Source organism: Heloderma suspectum, chromosome 2 (genome assembly GCF_057233095.1).
Source record: "Heloderma suspectum isolate Gila_16-S chromosome 2, 16-S_ref, whole genome shotgun sequence".
Taxonomy (NCBI): domain Eukaryota; kingdom Metazoa; phylum Chordata; class Lepidosauria; order Squamata; family Helodermatidae; genus Heloderma; species Heloderma suspectum.
Window position 1 is genome coordinate 220485151 of NC_139459.1, and position 20080 is coordinate 220505230.

The 20080-nt window shown below is 43.3% G+C and overlaps 2 protein-coding genes across 12 annotated transcripts in view; one reads left to right on the forward strand and one right to left on the reverse strand.

Annotated features, from left to right (window-relative positions):
- Positions 1-20080, reverse strand: part of RECQL5 (RecQ like helicase 5) — a 77764-nt gene that overhangs the window by 48404 nt on the left and 9280 nt on the right. For all 11 annotated transcript variants that reach the window (XM_084838090.1, XM_084838093.1, XM_084838091.1 and 8 more), the window contains 3 exons: positions 19430-19541; positions 19022-19184; positions 18468-18550 (listed from right to left, as the gene is read on the reverse strand). In XM_084838090.1, the coding sequence (XP_084694216.1) occupies positions 18468-18550; positions 19022-19184; positions 19430-19541 (358 nt within the window). The remainder of the gene's footprint in view (positions 1-18467; positions 18551-19021; positions 19185-19429; positions 19542-20080) is intronic.
- LOC146354074 (uncharacterized) lies at positions 11221-16758 on the forward strand. The gene is made up of 5 exons (XM_084832902.1): positions 11221-11308; positions 11853-11965; positions 14215-14293; positions 14488-14673; positions 15595-16758. Exons 1-5 carry the CDS (start codon positions 11221-11223, stop codon positions 15669-15671), a joined length of 543 nt encoding a protein of 180 aa, XP_084689028.1. The 3' UTR covers positions 15672-16758.

Consider the following 20080-nt stretch of genomic DNA (forward strand, 5'->3'; position numbering starts at 1 on the left):
CCATAATGAGCCAAGATGGGCAAGGATCAAGTAAGCAGATGGTCGGCCTTACAGATGAAAGCACCTTGTCCACTTCATCGGAAGGAAGAAGCTGGAACTGATCCCACAAAACCGGTTTGCCACAGGCTGCCTCTCGCTCGCTAACTGTATCCACAGCGCACAGAACAACACTCCTAATCCGATCAATTTTATCCGCAAAGTGCCTTGCCAAGGCCTCACAGGAGACCTTAGAATGCTCCAGCGGTTCCGAAGCGACTGGACCAACCAGGCTCCGGACCACTTGGAACAGGCTCCTGGGACAGCACTCTGCAGATGCGATAGAGGCAGCATAGTATTCTTTCTTTGCTGCCTTCACCGCCACATGATAGGCTGAAGATACAGCTCTAGCCTGTGCCTGATCATCTTCGGAGTGAGACTTCCGCCACCGGCGCTCTAGCCATCTCACCTCCTGTTTCAGGGCTCATAAACGCAGATTAAATCATGATGCAGTTCAAACCCTGTTCAGGGGGAGAGGGCGTTTCGGAGCCACCCAATCTAATGCCCAGTGATTGCCGCATTCCAGCCACCCACCAGGGCCTTGACCGACTGGCCGTTTGCGTGCTCCAGAGAATCCCCAAGCGCGTTCAGGAATCCATTCGAATCCATAAGACGCCTGGGGCGTACCATTTTAATAGGTCCTCCACCCCTCCGGAGGGGTTGTGGAACCGAGAAGTCCAACGTCACCAGATAGTGATCTGACCATGACAAGGATGTGGTGGATATACCCCCGACTTCAAGATCACTGCCGGCTTCTCCAGAAACAAATACAAGGTCTAGTGCATGACTGGCTACATGGATGGGCCCAGTTAGAATAGAGTACAGCTCCCAGGAAGCCATGGTCTCCATGAAGTCCCGAGGTGCCCCTGTGAGGATGGCCTCTGAATGTACATTGAAGTCCCCCAACACCAATAAGTTAGGGGATTGCACACGCACATCAGAGACCACCTCAAGCACCTTGGCCAGGGAGTCAGTCATGCAGCGGAGTGGACGGTACATGAGCAGAATTCCCAGACTGCCATTTGGGCCCAAACTCCAGTACGTGCAATCAGCAACCTTGGTCTCCTGGAGAGGGGGTTTGGTGAAGACCAAGGACTCTCGGTAGATAACACCCCCTCCCCCTCCCCAATCCCCAGCCCTAGGCTGCTGTGCATACGAAAACCCAGCTGGGCACATGGCCACCAGAGTTGGAGCAGCAGCCTCAGCCAGCGAGGTCTCCGTAATACATGCCAGGTCTGCACCCTCATCCAGGATCATGTCATGGATGAGGGATGTTTTCCGAGTAACAGACCTGGCATTGCAGAGCAGCAAACGAAGGCCAAAAGATGGAATCACGCCTCCCCCAGCCATCCCTTGGGCTCTGGACAGGCCCGGAGCAGGGAACAGATACTACACATCTCTCCCTTGTTCCCCTTACCCGGCATGGCCTGCCCCTAGTGCTCCGCCAGCACCTGACGCCCAGCCTCAGTATAGTCTGGCCCCTACTGCCACTCCCCCCACTGCCTCCATCAGGTGGACACATGCCCCCTTGTTTCCACCTATCAGGCAGGCTGTTGTAGTTCAGTCATTAAGTCGTGTCCGACTCTTCGTGACCCCATGGACCATACCACACCAGGCCTTCCTGTCCTGCACTCTCTCCCGGAGTGTGCTCAAGTCCATATTCATTGCATCAGTGATGCTATCTAGCCATCTCATCCTCTGCCATCCCCTTCTCCTTTTGCCTTCAGTCTTGCCCAGCATCAGGGGCTTTTCCAGTGAGTTTTCTCTTCGCATTAGGTGGCCAAAATATTTGAGCTTCAGCTTCAGTCTCTGTCCTTCCAATGAACACTCAGGGTTGATTTCCTTTAGGATGGACTGATTTGACCTCCTTGCAGTCCAGGAGACTCGTAAGAGTCTTCTCCAGCACCACAGTTCGAAAGCATCCATTCCTCGGCGCTCAGCCTTCCTTATAGTCCAGCTCTCACAGCCATACGTTACTACTGGGAAAACCATAGCTTTGATTATACGAACCTTTGTTGGCAAGGTGATGTCTCTGCTTCTTACTATGCTGTTTAGGTTTGCCATAGCTTTCCTCCCAAGGAGCAAGCGTCTTTTAATTTCATGGCTACAGTCACCGTCTGCGGTGATCTTGGAGTCAAGAAAATAAAATCTGTCACTGCTTCCATTTCTTCCCCTTCTATATGCCAGGAAGTGATGGGGCCAGATGCCATGATCTTCGTTTTTTTAATGTTGAGTTTCAAACCAGCTTTTGCACTCTCCTCTTTCACCCTCAACAAGAGGCTCTGTAGATCCTCTTCTCTTTCTGCCATTACGGTGGTATCGTCTGCGTATCGGAGGCTGTTGATAATTCTCCCGGCAATCTTAATTCCAACCTGTGATTCATCCAACCCGGTGTTTCTCATGATGTACTCTGCATATGAGTTAAATAAGCAGGGCGACAATATGCAGCCTTGTCGTACTCCTTTCCCAATTTTGAACCAATCGGTTGTTCCATGTCCGGTTCTTACTGTTGCTTCTTGACCCTCGTACAGGTTTCTCAGGAGACAATAAGGTGGTCTGGTACCCCCATCTCTTTCAGAATTTGCCACAGTTTGTTGTGATCCACACAATCAAAGGCTTTAGCGTAGTCAGTGAAGCAGAAATAGATGTTTTTCTGGAATTCACTTGCTTTCTCCATGATCCACCGAATGTTGGCGATTTGATCTCTAGTTCCTCTGCCTCTTCGAAACCCAGCTTGTACTTCCGGTAGTTCTCGGTTCGCATACTGCTGAAGCCTAGCTTGTAGGATTTTGAGCATCACCTTGCTGGCATGTGAAATGAGCGTAATTGTATGGTAGTTTGAACACTCTTTGGCATTGCTCTTCTTTGGAATTGGAATGTAAACTGACCTTTTCCAATCTTGTGGCCACTGTTGAGTGTTCCAAATGTGTTGGCATATTGAGTGCAGCACTTTAACAGCATCATCTTTTAGGATTTTAAATAGCTCAGCTGGAATACTGTCATCTCCGCCAGCTTTGTTGTTACTAATGCTTCCTAAGGCCCACTTGACTTCACTCTCTAGGATGTCCGGCTCAAGTTCAGTGACCGCACTATCATGGCTATCAGGGCCATTCAGATCTTTCCTGTATAGATCTTCTGTGTATTCTTTCCACCTCTTCTTAATCTCATCTGCTTCTGTTAGGTCCTGCCTTCTTTGTCCTTTATCATGCCCATCTTTGCACAAAACGTTCCCTTGAGATCTCCAATTTTCTTGAAAAGATCTCTAGTCTTTCCCATTCTGTTGTTTTCCTCGATTTCTTTGCATTGTTCATTTAAGAAGGCCTTCTTGTCTCTCCTTGCTATTCTCTGGAACTCTGCATTCAGTTGGATATATCTTCCCCTTTCTCCCTTGCTTTTCGCTTCCCTTCTTTGCTCAGCTACTTGTAAAGCCTCATCAGACAGCCACTTGGCTTTCTTGCATTTCTTTTTCTTTGGGATGGATTTCGTTGCTGCCTCCTGAACAATGTTACGGACCTCTGTCCATAGTTCCTCAGGCACTCTGTCTATCAGGTCTAATCCCTTAAATCTATTCCTCACCTCTACTGTATATTCATAAGGGATATGATTTAGGTCATACCTGAATGGTTTAGTGGTTTTCCCTACGTTCTTCAATTTCAGCCGAAATTTTGCAAGAAGCAGCTCATGATCTGAGCCTCAGTCAGCTCCAGGTCTTGTTTTTACTGACTGTATGGAGCTTCTCCAACTTTGGCTGCAAAGGACATAATCAATCTGATTTCGATATTGACCATCTGGTGATGTCCATGTGTAGAGTCGCCTCTTGTGCTGCTGGAAAAGAGTGTTTGCTATGATCAGTGTGTTCTCTTGGCAAAACTCTCTTAGCCTTTGTCCTGCTTCATTTTGTACACCAAGGCCATGCTTGCCTGTTATCCCGGTGATTTCTTGACTTCCTACTTTAGCATTCTAATCCCCTATGATGAAGAGGACATCTTTTTCTGGTGTTAGTTCTGGAAGGTGTTGTAGGTCTTCCTAGAACCGATCAACCTCAGCTTCTTCGGCCTCAGTGGTTGGGGCATAGACTTGAATTACTGTGTTGTTGAATGGTTTGCCTTGGATTCGTACTGAGATCATTCTATAATTTTTGAGATTGTACCCCAGTACTGCTTTTCCCACCCTTTTGCTGACTATGAGTGCTACTCCATTTCTTCTAAGGGATTCTTGCCCACAGTAGTAGATATAATGGTCACCTGAATTAAATTTGCCCATGCCTGTCCATTTTAGTTCACTGATTCCCAAGATGTCGATGTTCCATCTTGCCATCTCATGTTTGACCACCTCCAGCTTACCTTGATTTATTGATCTTACATTCCAGGTTCCTAAACAATATTGTTCTTTACAGCATTGGATTTTCTTTTCACCACCAGACATATCCACAGCTGAGTGTCCTTTCGGCTTTGGCAGAGCTGCTTCACTCTTTCTGGCACTACTTGGAAATTCCCTCTGCTCTTCCCCAGTAGTATATTGGACACCTTCTGACCTGAGGGGCTCATCTTCTGGCGTCGTATCTTTTAGCCTTGTGATACGTTCCATGGGGTTTTCTTGGCAAGAATACTGGAGTGGGTTGCCATTTCCTTCTCCAGTGGACCACATTTTGTCAGAACTCTCTGCCATGACCTGTCCGTCTTGGGTGGCCCTGCACGGCATAGCTTATGGCTTCACTGAGTCACGCAAACCCCTTTGCCACAACAAGGCAGTGATCCATGAAGTCTTCCGCCTATCAGGCAGGCTACCCACCCCTAAAAACACAACAAAACACCCAAAACACCCACCCCCCACCAACAGTTAAACAAAAATCAAAACAAAACATCCCCTTTACCAATACTGGTTCTCCCAAGCCACCTCTGCCAGCCAGCTTATATGCTCCCTCCAGGAGGAACAGGTGGCGACAGTCAGCAGCAGCTGGCTCAGTATCTGGGGGCCTGGTCCTGCAGGGAGTGGTGGTCTGCCAGGCAGAAGCCCACAAGAAGAGTGGTGGTGGCGGTGACTGCAGCAGCAGCAAGCAGCAGGCACTCCCTCTTCCTGGATGGTGGCTCTCCTACAGGTACTGGCTTTCCAAAAACAGGGGGGATGATGACAAACTCTAATTTCACAATTTTTTATACATTACCCATAGAAGGGGTGCCAAAAGAGGGAAGGTTCAATTCTTCACCCCATTCACTGGGGCTTGAAGTTTAAAGTGTACTTGTATACACACAGAGCTCACAAGCTACAGTGAGGGCAGTGTTAATTCAGGAAATGTGTGCAGCAGCTGGGCAATGGGATTATGACAAACGGTAGAGCAAAAGCAAAGCCAGGAATGAACTGCCTAGGTACAGTTTATCGCTGAAAGTAAATCCTTTTCCAGACAGGCAGAGCCTTTGTATATTTGGTTTCTGCTCCACTGAACCTCAAAGAGAGTTACATGTGTACAAGGCAGAAGCAATGGAGCCCAACATGTGTAAGTGGAAGCAGAAAGGGGGAGAGCTTATTGCCACAATTAGTCTACTCTACTGTATGAACTGCCCATGGGTATTATCCAATGTTAGTCCTACTTAGAACAGACCCACTGGAATGAATGAACTTAAGTTAGTCACAAGTAACTTAAGCCCCATTCATTTCAATGGATTGACTCTATATAGGACTAACACTGGATTCTTCCCCAAGTGTTATACTAAAGGCAGCATCAAGGTCATCTATAATCAAGCCCCTCTACTTAGGGACCTTCCCATTTTAAAGATTAGATTAGCCCAGATTGTCAAGACTGTAGCATATCACAAACAGAAAGCAAAGGATTATCTGAAGGATCTCACCTTAATTCATAACTTCTTTTCCAGAAGGGAAGTATTTAGCCAGTGTAGACCAGCCCTACTGTATAAGAGTCATAGTGATTATTAAATAACGGACAGTAGTGCTCAGAGAGACAGAATAATCAGAAAGTACCTATTGGGCAAAGAACAGTTATTGTTTAAGTATTATCTTACTCTGTTTAGCATGAGGTCTAACGACCTTTAAAGTTTAAAAACTTGCAAAGGGCAACTGAAGGATATTCTTCCCTTGCCATCATATTTCAGAAATGACAACAAATTGTGAAAAGTTCCTCATAGTCTTGTTTTTAGGTAGACAGCATGAGTATTGCTATCCTGCCCCACCAAGAGGAAGACCACACTTGCCAGATTCACCCACTGACGAGAGCATTCCGGTAACCTGAAAGATTTGCACAACGTCCCTCCCTTAGCTTTTGCAAGACTGGAGCATCTAGTTTAACACGCTTGACTTTATTGTGCAAATGTTCTTGCAATCGCAACTTCAGTAGGAACATTAGAAATGGTGTCAGCAAGGGAATCACGAGCGTAGACCTATCGGGATAGTCAACCACCTTCAAACTCAGAGGAGGCTGACTATCCTATGAAGGGCAGAAAGAGCATGGACGGGATCCTCTCCACGACGCTCCGCCCGCCATGCTTTTGTAGCTAGATGGGCAATTTCGGCTGTTTAGCCGGGGCATGTCGGAGTAGGAAGGGGGAGGTGGCACAGCGCATAGGAAGCCGCAGTGGCTTCTGCAGTCTCCTCCCCTCTCCTGGGAATGCCCCCTATTCACCCACTCCACGCTGCATTTCTGAACACAGAGACAGGCAAGAACCATGCCACCTATGAGGAGGCTGGGGAGGGGGCAAGGAGCATGGCTCCTGGCAACCGCCGAAGGAGCGCTGGTTCCAACCTTGGTTCCCAGTAACTGAGAAATCCTATGGCCCTCTACACACTGTCTAGTGGTCACAGGATTGCTCTCCCTGGAGACCATAAACCAAGAGCAGGCAGGCCTCAGGCTAGCAGAATCTACTTTAGAACCCCAAAATCCACCAAATGGAGCCTGATTCAAAAGACATACACTTACAATTAAAAAATCCTGAGCCCAGGAACTTGTTTTGAGTACCAGAACTGAATGGAGCTTACAGTCTTTACACAAGAAATCCATTCTTGCTTGCTTCCTTCCTTCATTCCATTTCTATACCGCCCAATATCCAAAGCTCTCTATATTTCAGCAGTATACTTTCAAGGTGTGGTTGGGAAGTCATTTTGTTGCTGCTATTGTTAAACATGCGGGAGTGGAAAATCACAGACAGCTCTAGCAGTAGATTCAAATCTACCTTCTGCCCACCCCTGCCATACACAGTAGTAACAAAGAGTAAGAAAGCAGGGAAAATTTTCAGAGCAGGGTAGTATAAACTTGGTGTCAGCTATATTTCCAACAATAGACGCTAAATCCCTTTCTCTATCCCTTTGGGCAACAAAACTTAGGACTTGCATGTTATATGTAGGAAAACAATACTAGAGGAAAAAAAAACATGCTAACACTTAGCATCTTTGTTAGAACACTTAGGACAGTATATGTTTCAGGACTGTTGCCTCCATATGAGGAGTCAAGTTACATTAGTAAACTATATTAAGACTAGGTAATAATACACTTATTTAATAAAGCACTACCACATGAGTGTTAGATTGCTCATGACATGCAATACTGTAGGCCTATTTGTATATTACTGGCAGGTCTAGTAACATCTGTAGGAAGCAGTCTTATGGGCTGGGTTACTTCCCGCACTACACAGACAATCTTACAGGTTCCTAGTGATATATTATGATATACTATGATTCTGTAACCTTGAATAGGTTAACAAATCTTAGATGTTTTGGTTCAGCAGTTTAACATGTAGCATTGTATGCTTTAAGCCAAGACTGAACAACCTGTTGAACCACAAAGCTGCATGCAGTCCATCATTATGTACTGTGGCCTGCTCAACTCCTTCCAGTCTTTGCAGTCCAAGGCAGGCTTCAAAACCAGATTTATCAAGCCCCAGGTGAGCTGCCACGAAGGACTGCTGTTCTGTTTTGGCTTGCTGGACCACTAATTATGCAGGCCTGCATTAAACCAACACTGAACTTATTCCTAGAGCCTTTCTGCTTGGCCTGTGAGCAGATGGTAACTCCTGTTACTGTTTTTAAAAAAACTGCAGAGTGATTAAAGGCCACCAGCATATTTATTCTGGGTGTGTTCTTTTTCAAGAGCCACTCCTTGTCAGAAGGGCAGGGATGGGAAAGCAGATACAGCAATCATACAGACACAGGCCAAGATTAACTTGACTTCAAACACAGTTGCTTCTTTAAACATGCATTGCTGGCACAAATATACGAACAAGATAACACAGTACAATTATATAACTATGTTTTCTATTATCTAGCATTTTAATTCGACTATGGAGTGCATTATAGAGACATTCTGTGTCCTAAGTCTGCACAAATGCATTCAATGTGTTAGGGTCAAATTAAATGCGACATGGGAGATCAGTAATTAGGATCCTCTACAGTCTTAAAAAAATTAGCAGTCCCAGGTGGCTGCTTTGAAAATTGGGGCAGGGGTGAGCTGGAAGGGGATGGTTAACTCTTTTCTCCCACGCCCAGCAACTGTACTGTCTTTCCCCCTAATCCCCACAAAGCTAATAGCAGCTTGCTGGGGTGGGGGAAGGCAGATATATGGTTTATATCAGAGAAAGGCCACGCAAAGAAAGGATTAAGTACCCTCTTCCAAGCAGTCACCTGGGGTTGCCAATTAGAAAAAAAGAAAAGTATTGTTTGGCTCTTTGTCACCATTTATTATACATTGGCAGGGCTTGCCTGACATGACAACCCACCATGGGCAGCCAGCCATGGTGGGTTGCCATGTCATCCAAACCCAGGAGAGCGATTTTATCGTGGGTTGCTGGGATCAGCTACAGAACCACTTGGCAAGAGCAGCAAAAATCCCATGCTGCTCTTCACGATCTCACCAGTGCTGCCTCCAGCCTCCCTTGCCAGTGATTGCCCCTCCATTGACGCCCAAACAGCACTTTGGAGGGACCATCAGTTTCTCACCACCTTAAAAAAAACACACTAGGTGCAAACATATTCGTAATTATTTTTAAATTATTTTTCCTGTTCTTTCACAAGTGTGCAACAGCGCACTTTCACTGTCCAATATGTGGTCTTGCCTTGTCAATGTCCTTGTATGTTGCAACTGTCAACAGGAGCCAGAAGTGGAGCAGGTAACATACAAAGAAATTGACATGGTGAGGCTGCAGATAGGCTAATTTGCACACAGTTGACAAGGACAGAGGAAAATACTAAGGAAGAGGAGGAACCTATTCACGCAGTAGAGAAGCACTGAGAAAGGGGAATAAATGTGAGAGCAGTTAATGCGTCAAGGGTGGAGACAATATCTCCCACTTTGCAATGTTATCCTCTAATTTTTAAGCGCTGAACTGACACTTGTCCTCTTCCCTTTCAACACTTCCCCAAGTCTCCAGCAAGTCCAGAAATGGGAGATATTGGCTCCGCGCTTTTCATGGCTCCTTTTCAGAGCAGTTTCTGCAGTAACCGCAGCAGTAACTGCTCTGTTCATCGGGGGGGGGGGGGTCTTACTGTTGCTCTTGTGTAAGTGCGCAGGACAGACTGACAACTGCTGGGGACACTGCTAAATTCTCCCATGTTCTACTGCTCTGCTATGATTTTTGCCTAATTTTCCCATTCTGTCAGTGTCCTGGTCTATGTCATCCTCATCCACTTTTGGCTCCCATTGCCCCCACGAAAAGGTAGGGAAGCCAATATCTCCCCTTTCTGGACTTGGTGGAGACTCGGTGAAGTGTTGAATTGGAAGAGGACACTGACAAGTGTCAGTTCAACAGTAAAAAGTGAGAGAATTACGTTGCCAAGGGGCAGATATTGTCTCCCCACCCTTTTGTGTACTGCTTTTGCATTTTCCCCCTTTTTTGATGCCTCTCAACTGCACGAATAGGTTCTTCTTCCTTAGTATTATTTCCCCTGCCCCCAGTCCTTGTCAACTGTGCATAAATTAGCCTATCTCACTTTGTCAATATCCATTGACAGCCTTAACATACAAGGACATTGACATGGCAAGACAACACAGCTCTCTAAAACAAAGAATGCAAATTTCCAAAATGAGATCATTTCAGTATTCCTATGTTATGTCCCCAAACTCAGCCAAGGCTATCCAGGACTCCTATCTGACCCCTCACTCACCCCCAACGTATGTCAACACAGTCTTAAGTAGCACTTACAATCTCATTTATCCAGATTTCCAATTAATAAAATGTTTTGTTGTTGCTCAGGCTAATTGGACAAATGAGATTTATGGAGCTTGAAGTATAGTAATGGGACAACTACAGTTATAGTTTTTCAAAAGGTTTACTTCAAGAAATAATGAGCCTCTGGATTGAACAAAAGGCTGCAGATGGTGCACACTGAATTATTCTGGAGGCTAGAACTCCAGTCAGACTGTGAGGGGGCTTCAAACAGATCTTTCTGAACAAGTGAAAGGGGCAAGAGAATTGTTAGCGAGATTCAGAATACTTGCAAAAAGATGCTTGCTGAGACAAAATATCTTAATTTTACCTATACAATGATGCAGTTTAAGTTTGCTGTAAATATTCAGGAAAGGTCCTGGGATTATAGTTCATGAAAGGTGTCAACTCAATGTGCTGCAGCAAAACCAAACAAAATTAATGAAGTGTCAGGAATTATTAGGAAAGGAATTGAAAATAAAAGTAGTGGCATTATGATGCTGTATAATCACGTGGTATGGCCACATCTGAAATACGGCATACAAGTTTTGACCCATCACAAGATATCACAGCTGGAGACAGAACAGAACTAGGACAACTGAAGTGCTCAGAGGAGTTGAGCATTTCTTAGGATGAAAGGCTGAAGTGACTAGCGCTTTTTGATTATATATATATATATATATATATATATATATATGACTGCAATCCTATACCCACTTACTTATGGGCAAGCCCCACTGAATTCAGTGGGACCTATTTTTGACTAGATATGCATAGAACTGCACTGTAAGGAAGGACGGAAAAGAAATTTTTATAGTATGTGCAGTGAGTTGAAAAATTATTCTCTTTAAACACACTACACTTGGGGTCATCCAATAAATTTGACTACCAGTGGTCTTGAGACAAACAAAAAGAAATATTCCTTCATACAGTGTATACGTTTATGGAATTCACTGCCACAAGATGAGGTTAAATGCACTTGCACTTTTAAAAGGAGGTTACAAAACTCCAAAGGTTAGGTTATCAATGGCTGTTAGTCATGACTGCTAAACAGAATGGCATCCAGTTATCATATGACGAGGGGCCAAACAAGAAGGGTTGGTCATCATCTCCACCATACTCTGGTTGTAAGATTTCCAAGGGTATCTACCTGGCAGGGGCCACTGTTGGAAGCAGTGGTAGATAGACCATTGGCTATCTACCAAGGCAATTCTTATTTCTGCATTGTGCAAAACATCCACCTATAAGCCCCACCCTTATCCTATCAACTTCTGTAACACACAGCCAGATTGATAGTCTAAAGCAGCCTTCCCCAATTTGGTACCCTCCACATATTTTGAACTACAATTCCCAACATTCCTGACCATTGGCCATGCTGGCTGGGGCTAATGCAAGTTGAATTCTGAAACATCTGGAGGGTAACAGGTGGGGGAAAGCTGGTCTAGAGACCATAATACATATTCCTTGCAAATTGAAAAAACAATGTTTTAATTTACATATTCTCTGATGTACCTTCTCCAACTAAGAGAACTAAGTGCTCCAACTTACTGAGCTTTAATCATGGATAAAATGAAACCTCAGCAATTCAAGCTTTCAGATAAGACTCAGCCTCCCAGAAACTTCTGTAGAGACGGGGAAAAATCTACTGGCTGCGTTAATAATTTGCTAAAGTACAAACAGATATATTAGATATTATACATTTACTATGCACACAACTAAAAAAGGTCTTCCCAACAGGCAGACTGTGCTTGGTAGAGTTTCAGAGAAGCTACACACAGCTTCAGGTGAGAACAGAATCCTTCTCCATTCCTACATTTCAAAAATATATTAGAATAATAAGCAACTATCTGCCTATCTTATCCGGTCTTGGGTACCATTTCGAAGTTATTTATGTGGTTGCCTGCTGTCATGTTATGGGAAGTGGTTTGCAGCTGTCGTCATGTTATGGGAAGTAGTTTGCACACCACCATAAAGGTCCTGTAGGCTTACAGAAGAACTTTCTAGGAGGTTCTTTGTTGCTTCTACATTTAAACAGACTAATGTGTAAATGACCTTGCAAAAACAAATTGCTTTTATTCCAACAAGGAAGCATTATCTAAATATTTTTGCTGTTGGTGCAGACAAATGACAACTGGAGCGTGTCTCAGAGATTCAAACTGAGCATGGCTTTGTGTGGGAGAAATGAGTTACATTCTCCCTAATCCCTGCTTGTTCCATGCAGCATTAGGACAAAATACAGAAAGCAAGACTAGATACAGACATTCTAAAATTTAGCTGATGTTTCATTCTCCCTGCTCTCCAATTACTTCAATCTTTCTGCATAGCAGCAAATGCAAAGTGAGGGAATAATACACACGTCCTTTCATTGAGAACAGAACATAGCCGGGGAATTAAAAATACAAGCTGCTTCCTAAGAGATGTCAGGTTTTATTTAGATGTCATAACAATAGGCCTGTAAGCAATTCAACCTGAAAGATGATTGGAGAGCTCAGTCCTCTACAATCCTATGAGGGTTTAAGTAGCCATGTTATTAATTTGAGCCAGTTACTTTGGAAGTTTCTAACAGGGCCTTTAGAATTGAAAGAACCCACAACGACTGAAATACTCAGCACTTCACAGGACCTTTGTTGAACTAATGTACAGCATCAAGATGAGTTCTTATCCATTATACCAAATGGGAGAAATTTCATGCTGAACCCCCCCCCCCCCCCGCCGGCATTGTATGGAAATCTGTAAGTAAGCTATAAGTAATTCTGCTGAACACAACCATTTGGCTACACTGCTTTTACTATTGTTAACTGCAGGGAGGGAAAACAATAAAGAACAGCCCATCTAGCCTATGTTCAACAGAAGCCATTTCTGGGTGTTATAGAGTAATGGTGCACAGAACAGTAGTGGAGTATTGTTTCCTATACTTAATTGCTAGTTTGGGGCAGTCCATGATAGCTAATAATCAGTCCTCCATTAATTTCCTTACCCTATTTTGAACACTTATTCTAGTGGTTACCACGACATTATATTGGGATACAATCATGTTCTCCAGATCAGCCAGGTATGTTATACATAACAAGCCTGAACACACTTTATGAGAAATGCAAGTATACACTCATTTCTGGTGACTGTTAATTTAACAGGTTGCAAATATTACTTCAGGCAGGCAGGCACCTAGATTTCTCAAGGCACATACCCTAACTAAAATGAACTTCCTCCATTTAGAATGGCATAGTATCTTTTCCATTTCAAAGTATTTTATGTACAAAACACAATGGGAGATGAGGATTATCCACTGAAGACATCCAGAGCTGTAACAATGCATGCTGCCTGATCACTCCTGCTTGCAGCATCCATGGTTTGTTTACCATAACATGAGAGCCTGGACCTCTGCCCAACAAGCCAAAGAAATAACCCAACAACATATTGTGGGTTATTTCTCTGGCTTGAGAGACACATGCCAGAGGTCCGAATTCACACGTCACACACTAAACCAGGGACATCACATTAAACCGTGTCCAGCCTGCAGAGCCCCCTTGGGTCCCCCCTGCACCCGGAGATGGAGCTTCGCCTAGACAAATCCCCCTGGAGGAATCCCCATTGTTATCTCCAATCTTAGATCGGAGATAACAGCAGGGATCTGGGTGGCAGAGGATACTGCCAGCATGGGAGGACCGGGTGCTCTTCCCAGCACAAGCCAAGTCCTTTTGTGAAGGACCACCACAGGGACACTGTGCAAAGCTGGAGACTTGGCCAGTGCTGGGAGGAGGAGTCATTCTTTTGCTGCATGGTGCATAATGGTTCAGTTAGGATGGTGTGCATGATGCAAAGCCAGGGACTCTGTGCCGAAAAGGGCAAAATGTGCAGGGGGCAATATCATCTGGCTCCTGGAAGGCCCAGTGAGTGGCAATTTGGCCACCCCACCCAAAAATGATTCTGCACCCCTGCATTAAACAAACCATAGACGAAAGTTCTGCAGGTTCAGGAGCAATCAGGCAGCATTTACAAGTAACGTGTGAACCCTCCTTATATCTTTGAATAGCCAGAAGAGTTACAGTTTTACAAGAATAAGGGTAGAACGGTGTGTGTCTGTATCTCTGAGAAGCCAACAGCAACAACAGGTAACAAGCTGAAACTTGCATCTCTCAGTGCCAGGCAAAGATCTTTTTTTTTTTTATTTTCCCAGGCTTTTAACCCTCTAATACAGTATACTGAGATAATCTGGATTGGGGGGGGGGGGAGAGAGAGAAGGTAGCAGAGCTCTTAATGAAATCTACAAATCCCCTGACTCTCACTAAATTTCGCCAAATCACAGTACCCTGTATCCTTAAGGAACCAAGCTGCATCAAACCAAATATCTACCTATCCAGTACTCTGTTCTCACAGTGGACAACCAGATACCCACAGGAAGCCCACAAGCAGGTCATGAGTGCAACAGCACCCTCCCACTCATGTTCGCCAGGAACTGGTGTACAGAGGCATATTGCTTCTGATACTGGAGGTAATATATATCTATCATAACTAGTAGCCACTGATAGCCTTATCCTTCATGAATCTGTCTAATCTCCTTATAAAGCTGTCCAAGTTGGTAGCCATCACTACATCTTGCGGTAGCAAATTCCACAGTTAAACTATGCGCTGTATAAAGAAGTACTTCCTTCTAACTGTCTTGAATCTCCCACAACTCAGCTTTATGGGTTCTAGTATTAAATGAGACCCACTTTCTTCACACCATGCATAATATTATACATCTCTATCATGCCCCACCCCCCACATTCACTTTTTTCTCTAAGCTAAACACCCCCAAACAGTGCAACCTTTCCTTGAAGGGGAGTTGCTCCAGCCCCTTACTCATTTTGGTTGCCCTGTACTGTCTTTTTCCAACTCTACATTATCCTTTGGTAGGTGTGGTGACCAGAACTGTACACAGTATTCCAAGTGTGGTCACACTTTAGATTTATATATAGGCATTATTATATTGGCAGTTTTGTTTTTGATTCCTTTTCTAATTATGCCCAATTTGCCTTTTTCACAGCAGCTGCATACTGTGTTGACATTTTCATTGAGCTATCCACCACAATCCCAAAACCTCTTTTCTGGTCAGGCAGTGCCACCTCAGACCCCATCAACATACATGTGAAGTTAGGATTATTTGCCCCAATGTGCCCTTTAAGAACAGCAGCTAAGGGAGCCAGGCCTCCTCTAGCCTCCCTCTAATTCAAGACTGTTTGGGTGATATTACTTTTACACAGCAATTGAACCTGTTGTTCTTATTTTAGTGGTGTTTTGTGCGTTCTTGTTTTATTGTTTTAGTCTTGTTGGCCACCCTGGAAATATTTGTATTAAAGGGCCAGATAAGAATCTTGTCAATTAAGCACGTAAATAAGTAGCTAATTTCCTCCATGTCTGTTTAATTTTCCAGGGCCTGTCAACATCAGCTGCAATGCAAACTGTTTCTCAAATGCTGGAAGATCTGAAAACTCGTATTATGACAGATAATTGGGCTCTTGGTGGACTGGTAGTGATAGCTTCATTCTTAACGGCCATCATTGCCCTGCTCTTCTTTGCTGCCATCTTTGGCTGCTGCTCAAAAGATAAATCAGGTTCCATATAATTAGCAAGAGCAGCCTGGTCTGCGGAATTTCAAGAATGCTGAAGTGTGACCAAGCAGTCAGGAGTACTGTTGCTTCTTGTCACCCCTATTTCACACGTACAAGTGAATATATTATGGAGAAATTGGTGCTGCAAAGGAGATTTACAAAGACACATAATCAGGTCTGACGCCAAATGAAATCTGCATTAAAGAACTATGTGCCTGCCACGTCTTTGATTCAAGTCTAACTTCTTTTAGCAATGGAAACTTGGTCAGTAAATGGCTATCTTTTAAGAACTGTGATTTAAAAGATTCAAAAGCAGCAGAGATCAGCAGATTAAATTTCAGGAAGTCTGGTTATATGACTATCTTTCGAACCAACTCTTATTCTAAAAGTTACTAAAGCCATATCAATTTCCTTGAAAATTATACATTTGTCTTTCTTCTTTTGCATACATAATTTGCACATATTTAATTTAGCCATATTTATCTAAACTTATGCTACCTATTAATCAGCCTTTTGATAACCTATTAAATGGTTCAAGAGGAACTAGAAAACATGCAATTTCTTTTTATACTGCTCCCATATAAAACCCCCCATTTTGATTTAAGATATATATTTCACATTATCTTCCAAAGCATCAGGGTGCTAAAACTGAGGGGAAAGGGTGGGGGAAGAAGAGGATGGCCATTTCATGAAATGTTTTCATCAGCACAAATGGACCACTTTCAGGGATGTTTTTATGGGTTGCTGCAAAAGTGTTCCAACTGTTAGCAGTCCTCGATTGGCTAGGGTTGTTCATATCAGTACTGAAAGCATTGCCCGCATTTTAAATGGGATTTATTTGCCTTTAGTGACACTAGCAATAGCTAAATTTGTTTGGCTATAATATCATTCATTACATACGGTATTGTGAACCCTGACTGATTATGATCACTGAAGGAGGTGTAGAGGTGTATATGTGTGTGTGAGATTACTTTGAAGTAGCAGTAGAGGGGAGGAAAAGTAGCTGTTATAACTGTCATCCATCATTCACACCTGAATTCAGGCACTATAACTGAAAACTACTTAGCTACAAGAACTGATCCATGTACAAAGGAATATGCTTTCCATAATTATATTAGAAGTGACTTTCAAGACTGTCAGTGAGGTTTTGTTTCAATCACCACTCAATTATTCCAGCAATAACGCCTTAGCAACAAAGGTAAACTTACTTCAAAAAAACCTATCCAACTTGTCTTACAGTTCATGCTCAAGACAACTTAATTCAGAGTAGTTACCCCTCAACACACTCTAGCCCGCATTTTGTACTCACAATCAAAACAATAAAAAGTAGAAAGGCAGGTATGTGATGGAGATTCTAAATCCACCCTATAAGATTGAGACTACAGAACCTAGTGATAACAGTTACTCAGGATTAATTAATCTTAATAAAGAACCATGACTTTCTGCTGTACCTTGTTCTATTTTAATATGGATGAAGTTAACATACCAACACTTTGACAATGTATGAAAGCTATCAAGCATTTTTCTTCTTTGGGCATGCCATATGGATTTCATTATTGCAATGCACTCTACATGGGGCTACTGCTGAAGAGGCTTCAGAAAATGCAACTGGTCCATAATGCAGCAGTGGGAATGCTGATGGGCCCTTCCTTACAGGGATCATATTGCACCTGTCCTGCAAGGGCTGCACTGGTTACCAGTTAGTTTCCATGCACAATTCAAAGCGTTAGTAATGACCTTTAAAATACTAAATGGCTTAGGCCCAGAAAATCTGAGAGACTACCTCCTCCCATACCAGCCCACCCACACCCTAAGATCTGAAGGAAAGGCCCCTCTATGCCCAACTAGAGGTGTGGTTGATGGGAATAAGAGAAAAGGCATTTTCTGTATCCACACCTGAACTATGGAATTCTCTGTCCTGGGAGACTAGGTTGGCACCTTCTTTAACAGCATTTCACCACATGGCAAAGAACTTGTCCAGCCAGGCTTTTGCTTTATCAGATGGGTATGTCTTATTTGATGTCTTTATTTTATCTGTTGCAGCTATCTGGCTTTATTACATTATCATTGTTCTGGAATTTCATTGCATTTTATTATTGCTTTTAATTGTTATCCAGCCACCCTGAATAGCACATAAGCATCAGAAAAAGGGGATATATAAATAAATGCCATACCCTTAGTGGGCATGCCCTGATGGTTCCAAAACAGCAATTTGTTTTAAGTACCGCATTCTCAGTTTAGTATAGATTGCAATTTGTGGAACATTAACTTGTCTGTAATTAGGGCCCTACTGTTGGATTTTTGTATAATATATATCTGATTCCCAGCTTCCATACATAACTATCATTAACCAACGGATCTCAGTACCTTACAGGAAGGAGCCTTCTGACTAAGAAACATTCAATTTAAATTATTTCTACTGTTAGTTTTTATTTTGCCTTTCTTTCCCAAGAAATAGTAAATTAGTCAATGAGAGGTTCCAAAAACATAGCAATAGGTAGAATGGATTCCCCACCAGACACTTTGCAGGAATAGGAACACAACACAGGCCATTTTTGCTGCCATGTACACATTAATCCCTGTGATCAGCTAATCAGTTCACTACACTGCACATCCATATCATAGACAAAGCTCCCAAAATACTGATATTGAGGAAATAAAGTCCCAATACACCTAGAACCAAAGTTATACCTACCCCAGCTCTTCACAGAAGGCCACCACAGCATCAAAGTCTGTCACCATAGCCTTATCAGAGTCTTTTAAGGTACCTCGTTTCTCCTGAGGAAAGAAAAACCGTATTAGCAAAACTCTTGATGTCCAGAAGCAATGAACTCAGAAGCAGTCATTCCTTCACAATTATGACTACTTACCTCTAGCTGCATAATGATGCTACAACCAAACATGAATTTAACTTCTCTTCAGCTCCATAAAAGTACTGAAGTTATGGAAAGCTACAACCTTTGCAGGTGCACCTCTACCCCATATAGGAGCACAGCAACCAAATCTTCTTACACTTTTCTTTCCACTGCTGTCGCCAATAATTTCACACTAACAGTGCAGCAGACAGTTCTATATTCAGCTCCACTTAAGTGGTAGTGGTGAAATCTGAAAGCCTCTGAATGGCTGCATATTTATTAAAAGTAAGTTTTGCCCTTTTCATTAACATGTGCAAGGCAGCTCATAAAATTAAAATTACATCAATTACACCAAATCAATACAAAAATATAATATATGGTCTAAGGCTCTCACCTGGAGCTTAGCAATTTCCTTCTTGATCAGGAAGCTGACTTGATCTCTGTCAGTCCGAGAATAATAGAGGCAACAATTGGATAGCTTCCCGTCTCTCCCAGCCCTTCCCGATTCTTGATAATACCCAGCCATAGACTTTGGAATATTCCAGTGTGCAACAAATCTGCATGGTATAAAACAATAAAACCATTACATTCAAAGGTATACAAAACTAAAAAGACATACACATTCCAGGTCGACATAAGCATAACAAATCTAGATCACACTAAGACAAGCTCCTTTTTTGCCCGTAACTAGCCCCTTCCATGACAAGGGACAGGAGAATATACTCTACCAGGTTCTTGCAGTTCTTGAGGAAATACATGGAGGAACAGACAGTACATTTTGCCCATTTGGGATGATATATACCTGACGTTAGCTTTGTCAACTCCCATTCCAAAACTTATAGTAGCAACAATAACTGGAACTTTCTCTTCCATCCATTCACTCTGAACTGATGTTCTCTCTGCTACTTTCAGTCCTGAGAAGAAACAAAAGAACACAATATCAGAGGGAAGAAACCCTGATTTTACACTCATCACTAAGGGTCATTTCACATAAATGTTTCAGATCCACAGTTTCCAGAAGGAAAACATGTTAGTCTATTGATGTCCATCCACTTCTCCTACACCATTTTGACAGTAGGTATGAAAGAGATTTCTGGGGGTCTGAGACTTGAACAGGAATCTCTTGGCCTGAAGATAGGATCTAAACACATGCAGTCCGAGGATTGTGCTTGCTTATACCCCAACCCCCCTTCAGGCACAGAAGAGAATGGGAATGTGCAGTGTCAGTCATTGTAATTGGCAGGCAATGAGGCCTCTGGATTAGCCAGGCCAGGCATAAGAATTAGGAGCCCAGCCTGGCCAACAGAGCAGAACCTCCTGTCTGCAACACTCTAGAATCCAGCAGTTCATTTAGGGAGCATGTGTTGAAGAACACACCTCAAGTGTGTATATATAGCTCATGTAGCTGCCCATGGCCCCAGCCTGGCCTGACAAGTAATATCATTGAAAAGTA

What these genes read in the sequence shown, in the direction of transcription:
- LOC146354074 (XM_084832902.1), top strand. Translation starts at nt 11,221, where the DNA reads ATGACTGCTAAACAGAATGGCATCCAGTTATCATATGACGAGGGGCCA. An exon ending in ATCTCCACCATACTCTGGTT is followed by an intron (nt 11,309 to 11,852) that starts GTAAGATTTCCA and finishes AATTTGCTAAAG; the next exon opens with TACAAACAGATATATTAGAT. An exon ending in TATTGCTTCTGATACTGGAG is followed by an intron (nt 14,674 to 15,594) that starts GTAATATATATC and finishes TTAATTTTCCAG; the next exon opens with GGCCTGTCAACATCAGCTGC.